Source organism: Oncorhynchus tshawytscha, linkage group LG04 (genome assembly GCF_018296145.1).
Source record: "Oncorhynchus tshawytscha isolate Ot180627B linkage group LG04, Otsh_v2.0, whole genome shotgun sequence".
Classification (NCBI taxonomy): domain Eukaryota; kingdom Metazoa; phylum Chordata; class Actinopteri; order Salmoniformes; family Salmonidae; genus Oncorhynchus; species Oncorhynchus tshawytscha.
Genome location: NC_056432.1, coordinates 39,845,946 through 39,872,805, shown reverse-complemented (window position 1 = coordinate 39,872,805; position 26,860 = coordinate 39,845,946). Strand labels below are relative to the sequence as shown.

At 43.5% G+C, this 26,860-nt stretch overlaps 1 protein-coding gene across 3 annotated transcripts in view; it reads left to right on the top strand.

Moving 5' to 3' along the window:
• The window catches only part of dock8 (dedicator of cytokinesis 8), an 80,003-nt gene that overhangs the window by 22,842 nt on the left and 30,301 nt on the right, over nucleotides 1-26,860 (top strand). For all 3 annotated transcript variants that reach the window (XM_024418079.2, XM_024418077.2, XM_024418080.2), the window contains exons 3-14: nucleotides 5,342-5,517; nucleotides 7,540-7,611; nucleotides 8,383-8,491; nucleotides 10,435-10,647; nucleotides 12,349-12,434; nucleotides 13,407-13,473; nucleotides 20,428-20,577; nucleotides 21,584-21,664; nucleotides 21,763-21,922; nucleotides 22,102-22,235; nucleotides 22,943-23,036; nucleotides 23,302-23,464. In XM_024418079.2, the coding sequence (XP_024273847.1) occupies nucleotides 5,342-5,517; nucleotides 7,540-7,611; nucleotides 8,383-8,491; nucleotides 10,435-10,647; nucleotides 12,349-12,434; nucleotides 13,407-13,473; nucleotides 20,428-20,577; nucleotides 21,584-21,664; nucleotides 21,763-21,922; nucleotides 22,102-22,235; nucleotides 22,943-23,036; nucleotides 23,302-23,464 (1,505 nt within the window). The remainder of the gene's footprint in view (nucleotides 1-5,341; nucleotides 5,518-7,539; nucleotides 7,612-8,382; nucleotides 8,492-10,434; nucleotides 10,648-12,348; nucleotides 12,435-13,406; nucleotides 13,474-20,427; nucleotides 20,578-21,583; nucleotides 21,665-21,762; nucleotides 21,923-22,101; nucleotides 22,236-22,942; nucleotides 23,037-23,301; nucleotides 23,465-26,860) is intronic.

Genomic DNA, 26,860 nt, shown 5'->3' with positions numbered 1-26,860 from the left:
GTGTTGAGCTTAGAGGCAGGTGATGTGTTGTTAGACTGGGTATTTGGTACAGCCTGTGGGTAGTAGTTTCCTCTTAGGGAAGTAGGTTACTGGTTCTTTATTAGGCTGAAAAGACACATTGCGGAGTTGGGTAGTATAACCGTGTTCAAATCAAATTGTATTAGTCACGCCGAATACAACACCTTAAAGTGAAATGCTTACTTACGAGCCTCTAACCAACAATGCAGTTAAAAAAAAGAATAAGAAATAAGATAAGAAATAAAAGTAACAAGTAATTAAAGAGCAGCAGTAAAATAACAATAGTGTGACTCTGTACCGGTACCACCCTGTATATAGTCTATGTGCGGAGGCACTGGTTAGTTGAGGTAATATGTACATGTAGGTAGAGTTATTAAAGTGACTATGCATAGATGATGACAACAACAGAGAGTAGCAGCGGTGTAAAAAGGGGAGGGGATACAATTAGTCTGGGTAGCCATTTGATTAGGTGTTCAGGAGTCTTATTGGGGGTAGAAGCTGTTTAGAAGCCCCTTGGACCTAGACTTGGTGCTCTGGTACCGCTTGCCATGCGGTAGCAGAGTGAACAGTGTTACTGTTAGGGATAGGCAAGATGTATCCTCATGTATATCTTTTGGACAAAATACTAAACACCCCCAGGACAAAACAACAAATGTGCATATTATGTATTAGAAAATATGATATTTTAAAGGTATTATGAAATATAATGACAAAATGCACAAAAGTGATTGAAACATGTCTTGCAGCGTTATTGAAATGCTTCCCATCCCTGCTTACTGCTTCAGGAGCAACATTGTAGTAGTCTAATAGTCTGACTGCTGGTATGGACAACAGCCTGTTACTGGCCCAGCTGAGAGCAGCTCTCCATAGTGCAGGATGCCTGGGAGTTAGGACAGAGGTATATATTTGCATGTATTTGTTTCATTTGGCTCCCATTCTAAGGAAGGGAAAGAGAACATACAGTATATTATGAAAGGACATATGCAGCCATGATTCCCAAAGCATTTAAATGTCTGGGGTTCACTCAAATAACTTGGAGTATTAGGATGCTTGTCCAGATTCACTCCTCACACAAAACAAAATACAAGCAATGAAGCCTTGTACCATCTGGTAAAGACACTGTTTATTTTGAACACATCACCCTCTTTTTTTTTTCTTCTTTTGTCTCTTTTTTGTCTATCTCTGGTCTTTCTTTCTGTGTTGCAAGTTCCTGTTTTCCGCCTAGCATAGTACTGGTGTAGTAAAAAACACCACGGATGATGTCAAACATGTCAGAGACCAAGGAATCCAGGACTGCTTTCACATCTGTTTAACACTGCTTTCTTTTTCTTTCTTTATCTTTCTTTCTTTTTTCTTTCTTTCTTTTTCTTTCGCTCGCTCGCTGGACCTCCCTTTGACACAGATGGAAGCACAACAGTTCACTTTTCATTTTCTGGACACTTAAAAACCTCTCTGGGATATGTGGGACGGTAGCGTCCCACCTCGCCAACAGCCAGTGAATGTGCAGGGCGCCAAATTCAAATTCCTCAAGCATACAAGTATTTTACACCATTTAAAAGATACAATTCTCGTTAATCCAGCCACAGTGTCTGATTTAAAAAAATGCTTTACAGCGAAAGCACCACAAACGATTGTTAGGTCACCACCAACTCACAGAAAGATCTTCATCAGATGACACTCATAGGACTTCATGTTACACAATACATGTATGTTTTGTTCGATAACCTGGATATTTATATCAAAAAATCTCATTTTACATTGGCGCATTATGTTCAGTAGTTCTAAAACATGTGGTGATTGTGCAGAGAGCCACATCTATTTACAGAAATACTCATTATAAATGTTGATGAAAATACAAGTGTTATACATGGAATTAGAGATATACTTCTCCTTAACTTCTTAAGGTATAGGGGGCAGCATGTTCAATGGGTTCTCATGGGGAAACGATATTTTTTAGGAACTTGTTTTCAGTTCCTACCGCTTCCACTGGATGTCACCAGTCTTTGGAATTTGGTTGAGGTTATTCATTTGTGCAATGAAGAAGTAGGCCATCTAGGAACTGCGTAACACTGTTGAGAGTTGGGCAAGACGTGAAAAGTAGCATGGTTTGTTGTTTTCCTGTATTGAACACAGAGAGACCCGTCTTCAATTTGATCGATTTATTAACGTTTAAAAATACCTAAAGTTGTATTACAAAAGTAGTTTGAAATATTTTGGCAAAGTTTACAGGCAACTTTTGAAATATTTTGTAGTGACGTTGCGCATTTTGGAGGCTGTTTTTTTCTGGATCAAACGCGCAAAATAAATGGACATTGTGTATATATATGGACGGAATTAATCGAACAAAAGGACCAATTGTGATGTTTATGGTACATATTGGAGTGCCAACAAAAGAAGCTCATCAAAGGTAAGGCATGATTTATATTTTATTTCTGTGTTTTGTGTAGCGACTGCAGGGTTGAAATATGCTACCCTCTTTGTTTACTGTTGTGCTATCATCAGATAATAGCTTCTTATGCTTTCGCCGAAAAGCCTCTTTAAAATCTGACATGTTGGCTGGATTCACAACGAGTGTAGCTTTAATTGAGTATCTTATGTGTGATTTAAGGAAAGTTTGATTTTTATATCATTTTATTTGAATTTGCCGCGCTGCATTTTCCCTGGCTTTTGGCCAAGTGGGATGCAACCGTCCCCTATACCATAAGAAGTTAATGCAACCGCTGTGTCAGATTTCAAATTCTTTTTAACGGAAAAAGCAAAACCATGCAATAATCTGAGTACAGCGTACAGACAACAAAGCAGCCAATAAGATATCCTCCATATTGGGTAGTCAACATTAGTCAGAAATAGCATTATAAATATTCACTTACCTTTGATCTTCATCAGAATGCACGCCCAGGAATCGCAGTTCCACAATAAATGTTTGTTTTGTTCGATAATGTCCATCATTTATGTCCAAATAGCTTCTTTTGTTAGTGCGCTTGGTAAACAAATCTAAAAGCACGTTCAGGTCCAGCCGAACGTCGGACAAAAAGTTCCATTACAGCCCATAGAAACTTGTCAAACTAAGTATAGAATCAATCTTTAGGATGTTTTTGTTTTTATCATAAATCTACAATAATGTTCCCACCAGAGAATTCCTATGTCTGTAGAAAAGCAATGGAACGAGAGCTAACTCTCTCGTGACCGCGCCTCAGAGCATGTGGCACTCTGCCAGACACCTGGCTCATTCCTCTCTTTCGGTCCCACTTCACAGTAGAAGCCTCAAACAAAGTTCTAAAGACTGTTGACATCTAGCGGAAGCCTTAGGAAGTGCAACATAACCAATATCCCACTGTATCTACAATAGGGGCTGAGTTAAACTACAAGCCTCAGATTTCCCACTTCCTGGTTGGATTTTTCTCCGGTTTTCGCCTGGCATATGAGTTCTGTTATACTCAGACATCAAACAGTTTTAGAAACTTCAGAGTGTTTTCTATCCAATACCACTAATAATATGCATATATTAGCATCTGGGACAGAGTAGCAGGCAGTTTACTCTGGGCACCTTATTCATCCAAGCTACTCAATACTGCCCCCCTGTAACCAAGAAGTTATTATTTTTTTGTTTTAGTCACAAATCTAAACTTTTGTAGCATTACTCACCGATGCAGCCGTATGTATGATGGTTGTCGTCTGCACAGGTTCAGCACTACAGCCCTCTCTGAAGCACCTGCAATACCCTCCTGTCATGCCATGCCCTCACATACAGCCCAGAGAAGTGTATAAAGATACAGATCTGGAATATGTACAGTATCACTATGATGCAGCCTCTCTCGTCTACGATAGTCATCTGATGGCCTTCTCTGGTGACAAAAAGCATGTTTATTTCTCTGACTCTTTTATCACAGACTTGTGTGGGATAAGGCTGGAGGTGTGAAGTTGTTGCATTGCCAGCTTTTCTGAAGGGCTCTCCAGGTTGTTCTCCATTCAGATCTTCTTTACTTTAGAACAGTAAACTGAAGTTCTTCAAGGCCTATTGAAGATTTCTGAGCCATACTTCACAGATTACCGTATAATAATTGAACTGCTGTATATGCAGCCACACAGTTACTGCTCCAGCAATGTAATTAGACGAGAACTTGGCAGGTACCAATTTATAACCAATCAGGTATTGTTTTATGTGCGTGTCTTACAGCTTCCACATGAAGTGTCATTTCATTTAAAGACCACAGTAGTTACAGTACCGACACAGCATAACAACAACTTAACAAAACCGTTGTCTGTTTTTGTCTGTAATGATGTTCCATACATGACCCAATGAGCTGTCATCCAAAGGTCAGTCACCCGTTGGGATAGGGAGTTATAGGGGTATAGTTCCCCAGGGGTTGTAGTATGGTTGCAGAGAGTTAGACTCTTAGGATGAGGATGAATGGACTAATATGATAGGAATGGATAATGGTCTATCTGAAGTTTCCATGTAAGGTGATGTCAAGATCCTCTAAGTTCCTTTTCTCTCTATATGAGCTCGGTCCTATCATTCCTGACAGATCTGAGGTTGTTGAGAGCAGAGTAGTGATCCAAACTGTCCTCCTCCCAGCTCTTTAATATTTGGATTATGACAGAGGGCTATAAGAAACTCCCTGTGCTGTACCCAGGCCCCCAAAGCCTTCAAGGATGATTCATCTTTCTGTTTTTCATTTCTCTCTCTCTCTCTCTGTCACTCTGTCACTCTCTCACACACACTCTCTCACTCTCTCTCACACACTCGCACACTCACTCTCTCTCACACACACTCACACTTCGTTTTGCCTCTCTCACTTCGTTTTGCCTCTCTCACTTCGTTTTGCATCTCTCACTTCGTTTTGCATCTCTCCCCTTAAAAAATGTGTTAAGTTCTTGGTATGCTTCAAGTCCAGGCAATCCTTTCATTGACGCCAATGAATACGTATCTGGCTCTAACCTCTATCAATTTCACATTTAGATGCACTACAGTGACTGTATTCATAACCTTAAGAATGTCATCATGTAGTTGCTTTGTGTCTTAACCATTTCCTGCCTGTGCCCTCGGCATGAAACAAAAAAAAGGTTCTCTCTCTCTTGCCCCTGAGCTATTTCTCTCTCTCTCTCTTCTCCCTCTACCGCTCTCTCTCAATCCATCTCTCCATCCAACTCTGTCTCCTTCTCCCCCTTTCGCTATACTGTATATAATATAGTACAGTACAGAAAACATACTGTATATCTGTATTGTATATCTGTACTGTATATCTCTAGTTCCAGTCTGTGTTGTCTATGTAATACTTGTCTGTTCCTCTATTTAACCGTTCTCTCTCTCCTTCTCCAGCCCCAGTCGTATGACGCGGTGGAGCCCTTGGACTTGGAGGAGTTTCTGATGTCACAGCTGCAGGGCGGAGATGCCGCCCTCATGCGGGAGCTCGGAGATTTCCCTGACGACGACCTGGAAGTAGAACATGTGGAGAAGGAGTGTCGGACCATACGCCACTCTGTACCCGATGAGGGGTGGGTTGCATGGTCACATGTTCAATATAGAATAAAGTCAACCATAACTGTTACTACAGTGGCAAGAAAAAGTGAACTGTTTGGAATTACCTGGAATTCTGCATAAATTGGTCATCAAATTTGATCGGATTTTCATCTAAGTCACAACGATAGACATGCATAGTGTGCTTAAACTAATAACACACATATAATATGAATACATAATATGAATACATAATATTGAATACATCATTTAGGCTTATGACTTCTCCAAAAGCTAACTGGAGTCAGGAGTCAGGAGTCAGCTAACCTGGAGTCCAATCAATGAGACGAGATTGGAGATGTTGGTTAGAGCTGCCCTGCCCTATAAAAAACACTCACAAAATGTGAGTTTGCTATTCATAAGAAGCATTTCCTGATGTGAACCATGCCTCGAACAAAAGAGATCTCAGAAGACCTAAGATTAAGAATTGTTGACTTGCATAATGCTGGAAAGGGTTACAAAAGTATCTCTAAAAGCCTTGATGTTCATCAGTCCACGGTAAGACAAATGGAGAAGGTTCAGCACTGCAAACATTGCTGCACGTCTGAAGTTTGCAAAAGTGCACCTGGATGTTCCACAGCGCTACTGGCAAAATGTTCTGACAGATGAAACTACAGTTTAGTTTCATGAAAGAAACACACAACTCTATGTGTGGAGACAAAAAGGCACAGCACACCAACATCAATACCTCATCCCAACTGTAAAGTATGGTGGAGGGAGCATCATGGTTTGGTGCTGCCTCAGGGCCTGGACAGCTTGCTATCATCGATGGAAAAATGAATTCCTAACATTCTCCTGTAAAATGTCTTTATATGCCCGCCAATTTGAAGCTCAACAGAAGTTGGGTGATGCAACAGGGCAACGACCCAAAACACAGAAGTAAATCAACAACAGAATAGCTTCAAAAGAAGAAGATACGCCTTCTGGAATGGCCCAGTCAGAGTCCTGACCTCAACCTGATTTGACATGCTGTGGCATGACCTCAAGAGAGCGGTTCACATCAGACATCCCAAGAATATTGCCAAACTGAAACAGTTTTGTAAAGAGGAATAGTCCAAAATTCCTCCTGACCGTTGTGCAGGTCTGATCCACAACTACAGAAAACGTTTGGCTGAGGTTATTGCTGCCAAAGGAGGGTCAACCAGTTATTAAATCCAAGGGTTCACATACTTTTCCCACCCTGCACTGTGAATGTTTACACGGTGTGTTCAATAAAGACATACAAACGTATAATTGTTTGTGTGTGATTAGGTTAAGCAGACCGTGTTTGTCTATTGTTGTGACCTAGATGAAAATCAGATCACATTTTATGACCAATTTATGCAAAAATCCAGGCATTTCCAAAGGGTTCACATACTTTTTCTTGACACTGTACAGTGCCTTGCGAAAGTATTCGGCCCCCTTGAACTTTGCGACCTTTTGCCACATTTCAGGCTTCAAACATAAAGATATAAAACTGTATTTTTTTGTGAAGAATCAACAACAAGTGGGACACAATCATGAAGTGGAACGACATTTATTGGATATTTCAAACTTTTTTAACAAATCAAAAACTGAAAAATTGGGCGTGCAAAATTAGAGGGCCTGGGTCTAGAGTTCTTGGGTCGGCATGGATTTAAGCCAGGCTATAGTCCCGGTAACTTTCTCTGCTACGAACCTTTATCTGTTTCAAGGGCCCCACTCACTAGTTTACTAGCTCCCACTACAATGGCTTATCATACCTCAGAAGGCTCTTATACAAAGCAGAAAGTACTGTGCCAGTGGTATCTTAGCGTCTTTGGATTGTCACTCACCTTGAACATGATCGCACAGGTAATGCTGATAAGATAGGAATGCAGAAGGAGTGGAACAGGTCATATGCAGGCTGTCTGTCGAGGGTATTTCCGCATGTGTGTGCGTGCCCGCACACGTGAATGAGTGCATACGTGTGTGTGTGTGCTGCCGTATGTGTGTGCGTTCCATCCTCCTCATTCCCTCGCTATCTTCCTCTGTCTCTATAGGGTGGAGTTGGATTTCCATGTGAGGGACTGTGTTCAGAGTTACACCCAGCCCTGGCTGATGGTCAGCAGGAGGTAAGCTTCTTATGATGGTACATAATGATGGCACATAACCCTTGATGTGTGTCCGCTACTGGTCTTTAACCCTTGATGTGTGTCCGCTACTGGTCATTAACCCTTGATGTGTGGAAACCTATGCAGTGGTTTTTACATTGGGAACCTACAGAATGCAGTGATTTATGCAGTGGTTTATACAGTGGAAACCTAGACGGCGGAAACCTAGGCAGTGATTTATACAGTGGAAACATATGCAGTGGTTTATACAGTGGGAAACTATGAAGTGTGGAAACCTATGCAGTGATTTATACAATAGAAAACTATGCAGTGATTTATACAGTAGAAAACTATGCAGTGGAAACCTATGCAGTGGAAACCTATGCAGTGGTTTATGCAGTGGAAACCTATGCAGTGGTTTATGCAGTGGAAACCTATGCAGTGGAAACCTATGCAGTGGTTTATGCAGTGGAAACCTATGCAGTGGTTTATACAGTGGAAACCTATGCAGTGGTTTCCTTGTCAGATGCAGCACCACAGGTGTCCTCGCCCCTCGTTTGTCTCACAGGAAACAGAGAGATGTCTGAGAAACTGTGATAACACCTCTCTTCATCTTCACACACTGATTACAGCCAAGGCCTGCTGGTTTTATCTCACACACACACACGCTGCGGTTCTGTTTGTAATCTGGTTTGTAATTTGTTTTTTCGATTAAAATGCCACAGGTGTATTAGTAACCATGTCGTATCTGGGGTTGTGTGTGTGTGTGTGTGTGTGTGTGTGTGTGGGCAGGTGCCAGGGAGATGGTTGGAGTGCATATTCTGAGCGGGCAAGTCTACACAAAACTCTGCAGAAACAGACTTTTGAATCCGACCTCCAGCCAGAGAAACCAGAGACACGGGTAAGCACAAAATATACACAAGAATGCGTACACAACACCACGACAAAGATGACCCAAATAGGTTTTAACAAAATAGATCAGGGTTCGGGTCCCCAATGAGCAGTTCTGTCAGTCCCATTGTCATCAGGAGACCAGAGTACATCCAGAGTTTACAGTAGTATCGCATGCAGCTCTCCGATACATTACCGAAATAAACAGAGTAACATGATACCCTGGGCACTGTATAAGAGAAAGGTAAAATGATCATTATGAAACCCGAATACTACAGTTGTTTCAATCTCCGGACTTCTCAGATCGATTGATATAGATAGTTTTTTTTTAGCTATATGCAGTGGTTATTTAGCTATACAGTAGAAACCTATGCAGTGGTTTATACAGTAGAAACCTATGCAGTGGTTTCCTTGTCAGATGCAGCACCACAGGTGTCCTCGTCTGTCTCACAGGAAACAGAGAGATGTCTGAGAAACTATGATAACACCTCTCTTCATCTTCACACACTGATTTAATGGTGAGGACAATCTAATCAGTATGGAATGAAAGTGGAGAGACTGAGCAAGAACGGAGGGAGGGAGAGAATGGAGAGGAGGGAGAGAATGGAGAGGAGGGAGAGGAGGGAGAGGAAGGAGAAAGAGAACGGAGAGGACGGAGAGGAAGGAGAAAGAGAACGGAGAGGACGGAGAGAAGGAGAGACAGGACGGGTTGGGGAGTACAACACTGATCACAGAAGTGTTTTGTCATTCCTATTACCTCTATCCTGGCGCTGTCTCCCTCATGTTTACCCAGCCTGCCCTGCACACAATGAGGTGTGAATATTCATGCAGTCCTCGTCTGTTTCCATCCAGCCCCAGTCAGCATCCAATTCTCTGTCCACAGACAGCACCCAGCCAACCCCATGCTCCACCTCTCTCAGCCCCTAGTCCCAAGCTCAAAGCTCCAACCTCCTAACAGTCAAGCCTTAGCCAGCCCCCAGCTCTATTCAACAGTCCTTCCCCCAGCACCAGCCATCCTCAGTCAGCTCCCAGTACCAGCCAAGTTGTCTCCAGCCCCAGCTCCTCTCCCCATCCCCAGCCCCATTCCCCAGGTATTGCCAAGCCCCAAACACCCAAACCAAAGGCCCTTTGTTCCAGCCGTGGGTTTCCCATCTGCTCCAGTCTAGAGAGAGGAGAAGAACAGGCTTATTGTAACTCCGCCTCTAATGGTCCCATGCTCCAACACTGCAGCACTCTGGGGATCATTAGCAATCCTGTGGGGTTGCCTGGAGCCCTGTGGCCCAGATTGGGGATGCCTGGTTGGGGTTAGATGGAAGATAGATGGATGTTTCCTCTTACGTTTTAAAGGGTGAAATTCCTGGATTGTTGAAGACGAAAGATTTGAGTAAATATTTTGACCCAAATGAGGCAAATTTGCTGAAGGATGGCAACAGAGAAAATGAATGAAGGGTGCGGGTGTGCTGTGAGGAGGGTGGGAGGGAGGGGGGATGGCGTGGTTGGAAGTAGGAAGTAGCCGGAATCCAGAGCCGTCTTGTCATGTAGCTCAGTGGTAGAGTGATTTCATGTTTGCAATACCCCTGATTAACACGGGTCTCTCTGTGATGGAGGACGCACCCCTTTGCGCCGAAGTTGCTGGGCTCCCCTGGAGTTGAACCCATTAGTCATGGATTCCATGAGGTTGCCTCGATTCTCTTGATGTTAGGAATCTATGGACGACGTCTTACCTCTCCACTGCACCTGCATAGCAAGTTACCGGCCTAAGCTCTTGAAGTAATGCAATTATTTGGAAACACTTGCAATGCAGGCCTACATGAAATATACTTTTGTTTGGGAGAAGTGACATGATTTTGTTGGGAGAATTTAGTTTTTTGGATGTTCTCTTTTCCATCCTCTTCCTACCTCCTCACTCCCTGTCCGTTCCCTCTCTTCTAATACCTATCATTATTATTACAGGTGAAGTCCCCCTCCCTGGCGGTACTGAGTGACGACTCCGGCAGGACCCTGACCTCCTCTGACTTTGACCTCCGCTCTGGTCTGACCCCTGACCCCAGAGTGGACGGGCTACTGCGCTTCAGTAACCATGATGACCTGGACAGGTTCAACCTGGAAGCCCGGCAGGGGAACCGCCACGCAGACCTGTTCGCCTTGTACCCACCCACCGACGAGGTGAGAGAGGGACATGCTCGCGCCTGCACACACACGAACACTAGCGATGCGCGGGTTGACTCATAACCTGCAATCCCTGCGTTTACAGTCCCGAGTGGCGCAGCGGTCTAAGGCACTGCATCTCAGTGCTAGAGGCGTCACTACAGACCCCGGTTCGATTCCGGGCTGTATCACAACCGGCCGGGATTGGGAGTCCCATAAGGCGGTGCACAATTGGCCCAGCGACGTCCGGGTTAGGGTTTGGCTGGGATAGGCCGTAATTGTAAATAAGAGTTTAGGGTCATGAAGTATTGTGTGTGTATAAAGGGCGGGTGGATTGAATAAAAAGAAAACAATACTATAAAAAGTCCATAAATGTGTCATTCTTGTGAAATTGATATCTATGTGCTACATTGTGGTTTTTCTTTTCATTATTTTAGGCTTTCTGGCATTAGTGCATAAGCCTAAGCTTTATGGCATAACAGGAGGCCGACACGTGCCAAATAGCCCACGCCAGTCGCCAAACACTTTTGTTAACGTCAATCCACTGAGGAAAAAAGGACAATGTCGGAGTTTAATTCAATAGGAGAAAAGCTGCGAAATGCAGAGTTGAAAATAGAAGGGAGGGCCAGAAAAGTAGTGTTTTGGAAAGATTTAGTGAAGAGGAATATATCAGAGGCTCTATACAAATTCGACAGTCACAAGACGGGGGATTTCAAATAGGCCTAAGGCACATAAAGGGAACTGTAGCCTACTATTTAGATGGGTTAAATGGAAACTGAAATCTGGACATTTGCTGTAGGTGTATAACCTCTCACATGGCCTTCATATTAACTCTTGCAGAATTAAGAATTTCTGAAAGTAAAATGATAATCCAAATGTAGAAACATTTTGACTCGGGAACAGGAGTGAAAAAATAAATACAACATTCATTCAGCATCTTGAGAGAATGTAAATGCGCAGTTACAGTATATACTGTCTGTAGAGGTGCATCAGGAAGCTGATTTAGTATTTCAAACACATAAAATATGAATCCAAGCCAAACTGAAATCTTATCAGAAACATGTTGGGTCATTTTTACAGCGTTCTATTTCCTTAGTCAAACTGATGTCATTTGAAAATTTTGCACAGAAAATCTGACCCGTTTACATTTTTTTGTCATTGCATTTTCTCCCCGGTCCCTAAACTTCTTTGCTCTGAGAAAGAAGCATTAGATGACAGAGCACTTTACAGATGTCAACTAGAGTGAAGCATTTATGACATTCTGGTGAGCAAGGGTTTATTTAGTCTTCTAGGGCAACATATAATAACAAAAGAGAAACTGCATGAATCTAATTATAGACAAGTTGACTAACAAATAGCCTACCAAAATGTCATAAATTATAAAAAGAATCATATGTAAATCAGGCAAAAATAAACCTGCTCCCACTGTCAAAAAATGGTTTCATCGTCTCTGACTGTAGCCTACAGCACATTTTCTATATTAGAAATCTATATTAGCGGGTTACCCTATATTAGGGTCGGTTGCGAGCCTCAGATTTGAACTTTATCACATATAGTCGGGTGGTTGTGGATGGGTTATTAGCAATTGCCGGCGGGTGCGGGTGAACAAACAGCTGACCCGCACATCACTAACGCACATGCATGAATACAGTGCATGCTTCTGCGTATGCTTGACTTGATATGAGTGGCTAGATCCATGACATTCCTCTGGTATTCCAGGATGACGCGGTGGAGATCCGGCCTATTCCCGACTGTCCCAAAGAGCACATGGGAGACAGGATCATCATCCGGTGCCAGGCCATCAGGTACAGTAATTACATTACTTATCACAGAAGGAAAATAATTGTATGCTTCTAGCTACCTGTATGTGAGCATCAACAGAGTGTGTCTGACAGGGTGTCAGAGAGAGACGTGTAGCCCACAGAAAGTTTGTGTGAAAAGAACACTGAGAGAGGACATTTTAGCATGCATTTGTGTGCAGCTGCAGCTGTCAGACCATCATTTGTCTTAGTTTAGTTTGGTCTGAACCATTGCCGTTAGTGTGGTAGCTGTGCGGTACAGTGGCTGTTGCATTTCCTCTGAACCAGGGGTATTCAACTCTGACCCTACGAGGTCCGGAGCCTGCTGGTTTTCTGTTCTACCTGATAATTAACTGCACCCACCTGATGTCCCAGGTCTAAATCAGTCCCTGTTTAGAGGGGAACAATGAAAAAATGCAGGCCAACTGGCTTCGAGGTCCAGAGTGGAGTTCAAGGGCTCTAGACAATCACTTTCTGTGGAATACAGTCCCTCTCTCTCTTTGACTCACTCATTTTCTCACCCTCTCTTCCACATTCTTTCTGTGGGCTCGCCTCTTCTTGCTCGATCTCTCTTTCTCTCTCTCTCTCTCTCTCTCTTTCTCTGCATTCTCTCTTTGTTCTCTCTCTTTCTCTCTCCCTTTCTCTCTTTCTGCCTCTCCTACACCGTTAAACTGCCAAAGATTTCAGCTAAGTTCTGCATCATCTCTAAGCAGCGTTTTTGGCAGCAGCTTGTCCCAACCTTCAGCTCGACTCATCGCTCTCTCGATGGGCTTAGTGCTATGCATGTGCCATGCTATGCAAGTGCATGCGTCCACATTTCGTCTCGCTGTTGCATCTGTTGATTAGCCCGAGTTGATGAATAGAGTATAGTACAATAGAATAGATTGATTGATTTTAACAGGTGATGTTTGCTTGCTGGTCGACACACTGCTGCTATGAAATGACAGTCTGATACTCTTTCTCCCCGGTCCGTCATAGGTTTGAGATTGATGTGGAACCACTGTTTGCCACCCTGGCTCTGTACGACCTGAGAGAGAAGAAAAAGGTACAGTAGGCCTTTCCTTCTGATGTTTTTCTTCATTTTTTTCAGAGTGCTGTATTCTTTGTACTGCTTATGAGGTGATGAAGAATCCCATGTTGTTGGAGGTTAATGCGTGCCAAGGACAAGACGCGCCATAGAAAAACGTCGGCCACGCGCAGTAGATCACCTTCTCGGGTGTCGACGAACCGGGGTCGATTCAACATGTAGCGTTGTCGGGGAAATGAACAGGAAGTGACAGCCGATGTCCTGGTCAGGGGCAATAGGACTTGCTTTTCACTGTTCGTCAGCACAGCGCATTCCGTCCTTTCGGTGATATTATGGCCAGTGTGTTAGGTTTGTGTTGGTGGTCAGTGAAGTGATGTATCAGAGGTGATATCCAAGGCTTTAGCCGCAGTCCGGAGGCCCTGGGACTGAGAGGCCTCACCAGTAGAGCAAGCATAGCCGCGTTCATAGGAGTGAACCATCTAATTCCCACTGTACTCTCCTGTCCAAACACAACACCATTAGCCAAAGCTAGTAGCACGCGTGCTATGTACTTACACAGCTGGATATTTATTTGGAGTGGAATTTGGATTTTGGGTTTTAGGCCTCAAGGGCTCCACATGTCCCTCATTAGGATTTGAGCCACTGACCTCATGGTCATCTGGCCACACTGCATCCTGGTTGGGCAGTCTGTGAAAGTATTACTGGTTGGGCAGTCTGTGAAAGTATTACTGGTTGGCTGTGAAAGTATTACTGGTTGGCTGTGAAAGTATTACTGGTTGGCTGTGAAAGTATTACTGGTTGGCTGTGAAAGTATTACTGGTTGGCTGTGAAAGTATTACTGGTTGGGCAGGCTGTGAAAGTATTACTGGTTGGGCAGGCTGTGAAAGTATTACTGGTTGGGCAGGCTGTGAAAGTATTACTGGTTGGGCAGGCTGTGAAAGTATTACTGGTTGGGCTGGCTGTGAAAGTATTACTGGTTGGGCTGGCTGTGAAAGTATTACTGGTTGGGCAGGCTGTGAAAGTATTACTGGTTGGGCAGGCTGTGAAAGTATTACTGGTTGGGCAGGCTGTGAAAGTATTACTGGTTGGGCAGGCTGTGAAAGTATTACTGGTTGGGCAGGCTGTGAAAGTATTACTGGTTGGCTGTGAAAGTATTACTGGTTGGGCAGGCTGTGAAAGTATCACTGGTTGGGCAGGCTGTGAAAGTATTACTGGTTGGGCTGGCTGTGAAAGTATTACTGGTTGGGCTGGCTGTGAAAGTATTACTGGTTGGGCAGTCTGTGAAAGTATTACTGGTTGGCTGTGAAAGTATTACTGGTTGGCTGTGAAAGTATTACTGGTTGGGCAGGCTGTGAAAGTATTACTGGTTGGGCAGGCTGTGAAAGTATTACTGGTTGGGCAGGCTGTGAAAGTATTACTGGTTGGCTGTGAAAGTATTACTGGTTGGGCAGGCTGTGAAAGTATCACTGGTTGGGCAGGCTGTGAAAGTATTACTGGTTGGGCTGGCTGTGAAAGTATTACTGGTTGGGCTGGCTGTGAAAGTATTACTGGTTGGGCAGTCTGTGAAAGTATTACTGGTTGGCTGTGAAAGTATTACTGGTTGGCTGTGAAAGTATTACTGGTTGGGCAGGCTGTGAAAGTATCACTGGTTGGGCAGGCTGTGAAAGTATTACTGGTTGGGCAGGCTGTGAAAGTATTACTGGTTGGGCAGGCTGTGAAAGTATTACTGGTTGGGCAGGCTGTGAAAGTATTACTGGTTGGGCAGGCTGTGAAAGTATTACTGGTTGGGCAGTCTGTGAAAGTATTACTGGTTGGGCAGGCTGTGAAAGTATTACTGGTTGGGCAGGCTGTGAAAGTATTACTTGTTGGGCAGGCTGTGAAAGTATTACTGGTTGGGCAGGCTGTGAAAGTATTACTGGTTGGGCAGGCTGTGAAAGTATTACTGGTTGGCTGTGAAAGTATTACTGGTTGGGCAGTCTGTGAAAGTATTACTGGTTGGGCTGGCTGTGAAAGTATTACTGGTTGGGCTGGCTGTGAAAGTATTACTGGTTGGGCTGGCTGTGAAAGTATTACTGGTTGGCTGTGAAAGTATTACTGGTTGGGCAGTCTGTGAAAGTATTACTGGTTGTTTTGTACTGCCTTTCCCTTTATTATGCAGCACATCAACTGCATAGCGAGGGACTAGATGCCACTATTCTCCATAAGTTTCATCAGGCACAATGTGTTATTGTGAAGGTTAACACAACATCCTCCTTATTGAATTCATTATAGGAGGGGGCAGATAGAACTGACAAAGACACCATGTTGTTGGCCCATGAATCCATCCCTCTGTTACGGACCAGGATGACATACTGTCCGGCTTGTTTAACCAATTACAATTGATATGACTCAATCTGGAAAAGAGGGGTTTGGTGACTGAGGTTCTCTCTCTTCTGTCGCTGTCTCTCACACGCTTTCTCGATCTGTCTCTGTCTGTTTCTCTCTTTCTTTCCGTGTCTCTGTCTCTCACACTCTGTCTCTCTGTCTGTATTTCTGTTTCTGTCCCTCTTTATTTCTCACGTTCTCCATCGCTTTTCTGTTTCTATGCAGTGAAATGCTGTGTTTTAATGCTGTTTTGGTTTCACATCTGGGAAATCTGCAGCAGATGTTGATATAATTCCCTTGAAACATTCCTCTAATCCTGTCCTGCCCTGACTGACTGAGAGGGTTACGGTCCCCAACTAGATTCAGCCGCAGGACAGTTTTGAGTGGATGGTCGGTGGTTGGAACATAATTCTGAATCATTTGTACTCTGCAAGAAGCTCAAACAGATATTACAGTATGTTTCACAAAAACATAATAATTTAAAACCTTGATTACATTGGTGCCTGGTCAAATACAGTATGTCTCTCTATTTATGAGTGGAAGTACTTTGGAAAAGATATCCTAAATTGAAATCACCCCCCAAAAAGAAAAAAATAAGACCATTTGATTATTTAACTTTTGCATGCCAAATAAAATGCCCCGTGGGCCAAATTTAACCCGCGGGCCACCAGTTGACAATCCCCTGCAGTACACAGTAAGGAACGATTATTATAGCGACAATGGTTATGACTATTAGACCAACCACGGTGTGCGTATTGACTACAACAGCAATAGGATTATCATACCAAGCATGGTGCATCCAGGGGATTGTGAGGTTAAGTGGAGGTTTATGCCAAATGTTTAGAACCCAGCCAGGGATCCTCAGCTGTGCTGTGTCTCATCAAAATGAATGTGACGTGCTGTGGAACTCTTGGCTTTTTTAAAGTTAATAACCTTTGCATAGCTGTCACTATAGAGACGATGCGAAATGTTGAACTTTGAAGTGTTGACCCCAAGTATCAGAGAGAGACGGACGGCAGTTTGTTGTAGCAGTCCTGCTATGAAATGTTAAAGATTGTTGTAGAAGACTAATAATGTGACATGTGGAATGAGGAGAAGTTGTAATGGACCTCACATGACACTCAGAGTACAGGGTCTCCATAGGGTCATCCTTTTCTTAGGACACAGTCACAAAAGGAGGCGTAGAAACAGAGGCTTTTTGCCATTTTGGCTTTCTTCTAAATGTTTTTTTGTCATTGCTAGGGCTAGCTGCGATTCAACTAAGAATTGTCTTTTGACAAAAGTGCTGGGAGACACTTCGTTAAGAGAAGATCGGGAAGTGGAGACTGAAAATAACCTTACCCCCAATATAGCTGGTTTAGTGTTTTTGGAGTTAAGCTGGCAATATTGGGGTAAGGTTATTTTCAGTCTCCACTTCCCGATCTTCTCGCGACAAAGTATGTCTCCCAGCACAATGGTTGAATCGCAGCTATGCTAGGACCAGTGTGCTATTGATGTGCTATTATACAGATGCAGTCAAATACACTGAACAAAAATATAAACACAACATGTGAAGTGTTGGTCCCATGTTTTACGAGCTGAAATAAAAGATCCCAGAAATGTTCCAAAAAGCTTATTTCTCTAAAAATGTGTGCACAAATTTGTTTACATCCCTGTTAGTGTGCATTTCTCCAAGATTATCCATCCATCTGACAGGTGTGGCATAACAAGAAGCTGATTAAACAGCATGATCATTAGACACAGGTGCACCTTGTGCTGGGGGCAATTAAAGGCCACTCTAAAATGTGGATTTTTGTCACACTACACAATGCCACAGATGTCTCATGTTTTGAGGGGGTGTGTAATTAAGCTACGGACAACGAACACAATTGCATTTTATCAATAGCAATTTGAATGCACAGAAATAGCGTGACAAGATCCCGAGGCCCATTTTTTTTTTAAAGATACAGTATCGGTGACCAACAGTGAAATCCATTGGTTGGGGCCTAATGACTATTTTCCTCATATGAACTGTAACTCAGTAAAATAATTGAAATTGTTGCATGTTGCATTTATATTTTTGTTTAGTAAATATTGGCAATCTTGCATAAAAATTAAATAATACTTTTTTGGGTGTGATTACACATGTATTTGGTTGATTTACAGCAGCACAGGACAAATAAGAAAAACTAAATAAAAACAAATGTAGATTTAAAGTCATAAATGGTCAGACAGTGCATTCGGAATGTATTCAGACCCCCTTATTTACATAAGTATTCAGACCCTTTGCTATGAGATCCTGTTTCCATTGATCATCCTTGAGATGTTTCTACAACTTGATTGAGTTTACCTGTGGTAAATTCAATTGATTGGACAGGATTTGGAAAGGCACACACCTGTCTATAAAAGGTGCCACAGTTGACAGTGCATGTCAGAGCAAAAACCAAGCCATGAGGTCGAAGGAATTCTCCTAAGAGCTCTGAGACAGGATTGTGTTGAGGCACAGATCTGGGTAAGGGTAGCAAAAAATGTCTGCAGCATTGAAGGTCCCCAAGAACACAGTGACATCCTGCATTCTTAAATGGAAGAAGTTTGGAACCACCAAAACCCTTCATAGAGCTGGCCGCCCAGCCAAACAGAGCAATCGGGGGAGAAGGGCCTTGGTCAGAGACGTGACCAAAACCCGATGGTAACTCTGACAGTGCTCCAGAGTTTGCCAAAAGGAACCTAAAGGACTCTCTGATCATAAGAAACAAGAATCTCTGGTCTGATGAAACCAAGGTTGAACTCTTTGGCCTGAATGCCAAGACTCACGTCTGGAGGAAACCTGGCATCATCCCTACGGTGAAGCATGGTGGTAACAGCATCATGCTGTGGGAATGTTTTTCAGTGCCAGGGACTGGGAGACTAGTCAGGATCGAGGAAAAGATTAACAGAGCGAAGAACAGAGAGATCCTTGATGAAAACCTGCTCCAGAGCACTCAGGACCTTTTGTTTGCTTATATTTCTAAAAACCTGTTTTTGCTTTGTCATTATGGGATATTGTGTGTAGATTGATGAGGGGGGGAAACGATTTAATCCATTTTAAAATAAGGCTGTAACACGACAAAATGTGGAAATAGTCTAGGAGTCTGAATACTTTCCGAATGCACTGTAAATGGCCTGAACAAAATTATTCACAATTCACATTCATTTGGTTGGAGGCAATGATTTTCGTATACTGTGTAATTGATCTCACCTGTGGTAAATTGCAGGGCCCTTTTATAACCATTGCGGAAACTATTGAGTCAATTTCACACCACATTTCTGAATGCGCTTTTTCTGAAAAGTCTGCATGTCCAGAAATATTGAGATTTATAAATTTAGCGCATGCCTTCCATGTAGGCCTATGCATGTTTCCCGTTAAATATGGGACCTGTCGTAAAACCGTGCGTGTGCGAACGGGTATTAAAACTCAGTTTCGAAAAAACAACACTTTTTTTTATGGTGACAATAACTCCCTGTATTTTGGGGATTATTGGAACTAGGCCACGGCCGTCTCTATAAGAAAGAGCAATGGCAATTTTGATCACATTGTCCGTAGATGTGTGGGCAGAATGTTTTGATATTTTCCAGTGAATTTTTCAAACATGATCTCATTAGCAGATGTGTGTGGAACGCGCAGGAACGGTAGCCTTCACGTTGTTACTCTTAGCTGCCTATATAGCAAGTGCTATGTCCGCGCGTTCTGCAAGATAGATTGTATGTTCGAAACTATTTTAAAGTAGGCTAACTGCTACAGTCCACACTTCTATGTATGTTCAATATTTAGTTTTTCAATCGATTATTGGGTTTCTATGTCCTGCCATAAACTCTGAGATTAAATAGGTTTATGATGTCGCACTCCTATTGCGCAGCAATACTGTATCCTACCCATACTGTTAAAAATGCTACATAAGCTACCGGTCTATTTACTGTGTTGGCAAAATGTTTTAGTCTTTTGTAGTAATTTAATTGATTTATCTTTTAGTTGTATTGTTTGTTTAGCGTTGTGTTTGTGTGCTTGTCCTTGTCTAGCAGTGTTTTGTTACTTGTCATGTTTTGTATTTTTGTGGACCCCAGGTAGAGTAGCTGATGCTTCTGCAAAAACTACTGGGTGTCCAAATAAATAAATACATTTATGCTGTATACCACACACTTTTTTGGGGGTATATTTTGTGTACACGCACAGTTTATAAATGAGGCCCCAGGTGCCTACAGGGTAAAAATAGCCATTCAAATGGGTTTGAAAAGAAAGAACAGAACATTCTGCTACATTGCACTCCAATGTAAACTGAAAGGGTGCCAATATATTTGACTGCATCTGTAGTAGGATGGTGATTTATAGTAGAGCTCTTAGCTGAGTGGGGGAGTGGGTTCAACAGCTCTCTGCATGATCCCAACCTCTAAAAAAAATCACATGGTCAAAAGCCTGTCGGACAGAAACCAGTTGGAATGTAGGGTGAGGGAAAAGGGCCTGTCCCAATACTAATTTCTCTACTGGGTCACATTCATTTACGGCACAGCGTAGCAAAAAGTTTTGCAACGAGTTGGTCCAATCCACTACTAAGGTGAACTCCAGCGTTGACCTTCTATGTTCGACTTTCTCAGATATCCGAGAACTTCTACTGTGATCTGAACTCGGATCAGTTTAAAGGGTTCCTGAAACCCCACACGCCACAGACGGACCACTCCACCCTCTCCCGAGCAGCCATCTTCTCCATCACATACCCTTCCCCAGATATCTACCTGGTCATCAAGGTAAGAAACACCATCTTATCCACCTGCATCTATCTACAGTACTTGCACATTCAGGTAATGCGCATACCTATACTGTGAATAGATCTCCAGTTGTTGGTCATTAAGGTAAACATTATAGACCTATCTACCTCCTCACATATTTCCCATGGTGCCTCTATCGTTTGAGTTCATCTTAAGTTCATTGTTAGAACCTTTGTAGGAGCATCATTAAATCTCTGCGCTGTTTCCCAAAACCACAAACACTTGTAATCTAAAACCTGCCTCAGCTAAGTGTCGTTAGATGCTTTTTTTGCCCTCCCACGTCACTTTAAACACACAAGATCTCCGCTAAACATAGAATCACATGGTTTATCCATCTGTGTCCACCGATAACATCAGAACAAAGTAGACTACAAATACAAAGTTGCCAATGTTTTTGCAATTGATATGTATAAAAATATGCTTAAAATTAAAACCGAGATTACTGCATTCAAATATTAACAGTAAGCTATAGGCCTATGTCGATCATATTGAAATACATTTCTTGTCCAATCACTTGAGTCATCTTTTGCTACTTGTAGGCTACTGTCTGTAATTTGCCCCAGTATATTGTCTAGCCTCACATGTGCGCAATGATGTGCCAAATTGGTGATTTCGTGCATTTGCAGCCTTAGGTGGTAATATCTATCTGGGAGCTGATCCGTCATCAGTATTGTGAAATAATTATAATGTCAGGGAAAGATTTGAATGGAGAAAGCTGATCCGAGAGCAGCGGTCCCTTTCGATCTTATCAGTATTGACACATGCTCCAACGACACACGTGGCGACCGGTCTCTCTGCGTGGTGTTTTGGGAAACTCATGTCACATCTTCAGGCGTTGTAGGAAAGCTGCACTGTTGAAACACTCGTAAGCCTAAGTTCCCGTCGCGACCAGGGGGACTGGGCCCTTTGTGTTAAGGTAACATATTTTATGTCACTGACCATAGACACCTGTGTACAGTATTAGCTTGTCCTGGCTGTGTTTCAGATAGAGAAGGTGCTGCAGCAGGGGGAGATCAGTGACTGTGCTGAACCGTACATGGTCATGAAGGAGAGTGACTCAGCAAAGGTAGAGTGCCATGAGGAGGCGCGACACACACACACACACACACACACACACAGCAGCTATAGGTTGTAATTATGGTTATGTGTGGTTCCCTGGATCAGAATAAGGAGAAGTTGGAGAAGCTGCGCAGCCAGTCAGAGACGTTCTGTCAGAGACTGGGTCGCTACCGTATGCCCTTCGCCTGGGCCACGGTCAACATAATGAACGTCATCAGCACTGCGACGCTGGACCGGGACACCTCCGACTCTGACAGCCTCAATGGTCAGTGTGTGTGTGTGTGTGTGTGTGTGTGTGAGATTGTTTAGCGTGCGAGTATGATAAGCTGGTTTACTCTTGATCTGATGAGTCCAAGGCTTGTTGGATCGTACCTTACGTTTACCTTACTTTCCTTTTCTGTACCTAACTTGAGGGACTTGTCATGGTTCAATTCCCCTGTCCAGGTAAATCCAGCAGTCTGGATAAGAGAGGCCAGCTTCCCAGGAGGAACTCTGAGAGGTTCGCTACCATGGAAGACCAGTGTAACATGTCTGCCTTCAAACCTGCTACCATCACCATCAGCACCTTCTGCAAGCAGGTCTGGACACATGCACTATAGAAAACAATACAAACACACACACACACACACACACACTACAATATAAGCATCGCTACAGCGATATTAACACCGATATGCTCAACGTTGTGGGTGTCACCTCAGGACAAGAAATGATTTCACACATAATCCACAGAGCAGACAAACATGTGATAAAGCCTGGCCATATCTAACCAGATATCATATACACTTACCGTAAATTCTCCATAATATTTGCAACCGCAGATGGTAATCTTTCTCTAGGAGCTGCTCCGTCATCAGTATTGAGAAATAATTCTAATGAGGAAGGAAGGAAGGACATAATCCACATAGCAGACATGCATGGAATAGCATCGCACAGCAAGGGTGCATTTTTCCATCCTATCATCATCTGTGGATAAGCCCAAGAATCGGTGTCGCACAAACTCTTAGTTGCACCCCTCAATATGTGCCCCAAATATGTCACTTTCTTACAGTATGTTTAGTTGTTGGAAAAGATGAGAGGTCTGCTGTGCAACACTGCATCTTCACACTGTTTAACTCTTGAGACAGTATATCATCCCCACCACACCTCTTCAGCTATGCAGAAAGCCCTTGTCCGACATTCTTGTTTTTAGCACATGGTGAACGTTTTTTTGGGCTCTGCTTTTTCTACAGATGAACACAAACCCATGTGTATTTGACTGAACTAGGATCCTGCTGTGTTTCAGGAAGGGGACCGTCTGAGTGATGAGGACTTGTTCAAGTTCCTGGCAGACATCAAGAAGTTCTCATCCCTGCAGAGAAGAATTAAAACCATATCAGGTAATCTTCCATTCAACCACACAGAAAGACCTGGCTATCTCTGTATGCTGTTTCACTCCGTTCCACTCAACAACACGTGACTATAATGTACGAGTTCTAAGAGCTAGTTGTGCGCGTGTGTGTGTGTGTGTAAATGTTATGCCTGGGTTTATGTGTCAAGTGGGACTGCAACTTTCCTTTACGTGTGACCTACTTTGAAATATCTCTGAAGAATTTGTGTAGTTTGAGACTGTGTTTGACTTATTTCTGACATGGTCCATGTTAGGTATGATTAAACTGGATGTGACCCCGGTCCATGACAACCCAATGGCATGTCTCTCTGCTGAGCTGATCCCAGTCAAACCAGTGGCTGAGAAGAACCTGAGACCTATCAAAGAGGTGTTGGAGTTCCCTTCCAGTGAGGTCTATGTTCCCCACAGCACTTACAGGTGAACACACACACACACACCAGTCCATGCATACAAAACACACACAGGCAAGCGCACACAGGCAAACACACACACTCACAGAGTTCATGACAGCATTTACAGGTTAGTTCACTCACTGCATCCCTCTCTGCTCTGTAGGACGAAATGCTTTCTGTTGTGAGATGTCTTGAAACACCTTTTCCAATATTGCATATTCTGCATGTTCTCCTCAAAGCTCATTTCATCACTTCATTGTCGGTGGATATAGCCTTTAGGGAGTTAGACGGAATGTATTTACCAAAGAACAAACACTATACAGTATATCACAAAAGTGAGTACACCCCTCACATTTTTGTACATATTTGAGAGTAACTTTTCATGTGACAACACTGAAGAAATGACACTTTGCTACAATGTAAAGTAGTGAGTGTACAGCTTGTATAACAGTGTAAATTTGCTGTCCCCTCAAAATAACTCAACACACAGCCATTACTGTCTAAACCGCTGGCAACAAAAGTGAGTACACCCCTAAGTGAAAATGTCCAAATTGGGCCCAAAGTGACAAAAGTTTGTGGGGCCACCATCATTTTCCAGCACTGCCTTAACTCTCTTGGGCATGGAGTTCACCAGAGCTTCACAGGTTGCCACTGGAGTCCTCTTCCACTCCTCCATGACAACATCACAGAGCTGGTGGATGTTAGAGACCTTGCACTCCTCCACCTTCCGTTTGAGGATGCCCCACAGATGCTCAATAGGGTTTAGGTCTGGAGACATGCTTGGCCAGTCCATCACCTTTACCCTCAGCTTCTTTAGCAAGGCAGTGGTTGTCTTGGAGGTGTGTTTGGGGTCGTTATCATGTTGGAATACTGCCCTGCGGCCCAGTCTCCGAAGGGAGGGGATCATGCTCTGCTTCAGTATGTCACAGTACACGTTGGCATTCATGGTTCCCTCAATGAACTGTAGCTCCCCAGTGCCGACAGCACTCATGCAGCCCCAGACCATGACACTCCCACCATCATGCTTGACTGTAGGCACACTTGTCTTTGTACTCCTCACCTGGTTGCCGCCACACACGCTTGACACCATCTGAACCAAATAAGTTTATCTTGGTCTCATCAGACCACAGAACATGGTTCCAGTAATCCATGTCCTTAGTCTGCTTGTCTTCAGCAGACTGTTTGCGGGCTTTCTTGTGCATCATCTTTAGAAGAGGCTTCTTTCTGGGACGACAGCCATGCAGACCAATTTGATGCAGTGTAAGGCGTATGTTCTGAGCACTGACAGGCTGACCCCCCCACCCCTTCAACCTCTGCTGCAATGCTGGCAGCACTCATACGTCTATTTCCCAAAGACAACCTCTGGATATGACGCTGAGCACGTGCACTCAACTTCTTTGGTCGACCATGGCAAGGCCTGTTCTGAGTGGAACCTGTCCAGTTAAACCGCTGTATGTTCTTGGCCACCATGCTGCAGCTCAGTTTCAGGGTCTTGGCAATCTTCTTATACCCCAGGCCATCTTTATTTAGAGCAACAATTCTTTTTTCAGATCCTCAGAGAGTTCTTTGCCATGAGGTGCAATGTTGAACTTCCAGTGACCAGTCAGTATGAGGGAGTGTGAGAGCGATGACACCAAATTTAACACACCTGCTCCCCATTCACACCTGAGACCTTGTAACACTAACGAGTCACATGACACCGGGGAGGAAAAATGGCTAATTGGGCCCAATTTGGACATTTTCACTTAGGGGTGTACTTACTTTTGTTGCCAGCAGTTTAGACATTAATGGCTGTGTGTTGAGTTATTTTGAGGGGACAGCAAATTTACTGGGTTTGGCGGATGCCAGGAGAACGCATCCTGCCCAAATTCATAGTGCCAACTGTAAAGTGTGGAGGGGGAATAATGGTCTGGGGCTGTTTTTCATGGTTCAGGCTAGGCTAGGCCCCTTAGTTCCAGTAAACGGACATCTTAGCGCAACAGCATACTATGACATTCTAGACAATTCTGTGCTTCCAACTTTGTGGCAACAGTTTGGCGAAGGCCCTTTCCTGTTTTAGCATGACAATGCCCCCGTGCACTAGCCTGCACAACAGAGCCCTGACCTCAACCCCATCGAACACCTTTGGGATGAATTGGAACGCTGACTGCGGGCCAGGCCTAATTGCCCAACATCGGTGCCCGATCTCACTAATGCTCTTATGGCTGAATGGAAATAAGTCCCTGCAGCAATGTTCCAACATCTAGTGGGAAGCCGTCCCAGAAGAGTGGAGGCTGTTGTAGCAGCAAAGGGGGGACCAACTCCATATCAATACCCATGATTTTGGAATGAGATGTTTGATGAGCAGGTGTCCACATACCTTTGTCATGTAGTATAGCTTCAAGCACTGTTGGTCCATTACTTACTACCCCTAACTGTGTATTCACTGTCTCCATTCTTACCGCCATGTATACATTTCCCTTCATGTGAGCTTTACACATGTTAGACAGCCAGTCTCTAGGTGTGATTGTACTGACCACAGCTCAATGAGCACGTAGCTTCAGGCCTCATAGTTTCCATCAACGTTGTAAACACTTCTACCAAGAGTCTGACCTGAGACGACCCCCAGTACTGTCAACACTTCACTCCTTCCTCCTCTTTGCGCTAAAAATGGCACCCTATTCCCCATAGGGCAGTGGTCAAAAGTAGGGCATTTTATAGGGAATAGGGAGTGTGTCTCCTGTCTCAGGACAGATGACCACATTTGTTATGTTTTTTTTTGATGCCGTGTAATTGTGCAATAATATCATGCATTTTGTACTTAGCTCCACAGAGTGCCATCTAGTGGTCTAGTATTGATGTGCAGGCTCAGGCTGTTTGTACTCTGAGGTGGGAGCTCTGCACATGCCCAATGGGTTTTTCCTGACCATCTGACCTGACCGAATGCACTAGCATTTAACAGGGGTCTGTGCTATCCGAGAACTTTGGGAAGTCCCTACCCTTAAACCATAATCCTAACTTTAACTCCTACCCTAAATGTAAACATAACCTAATCCTAACTTTAACCCTAACCATTTAAAATGTCAACTTCAATAAGGTAGGGACGTCCCAAGGATCCCGGCTAGCACAGACCTTTTCACAGGCTACAAGTACAGCTTGGGCTGCGTCCCTTTTAATCTATCCTTTCTCCTGAAGTGTGCATTTACTCACTACTTCCCACAAATCTAAAATAATTGGATTAGTGGAGGCATTGGCCCGTGGGAGTTTCCATATTTCTTATGCCAGTTATTTCCTTTCGAATCAGTGAAGGGAAGTGAACAGGTGGGAGGAAGGAGAGATAATTGACATATCCCAAGCATTTTTCCTGGAACTATTATTCTCTCTTAAATGACCAGACCATCCCTTCCTCCATGAGGATGTACTGTGAAAAATCTCTATCGCT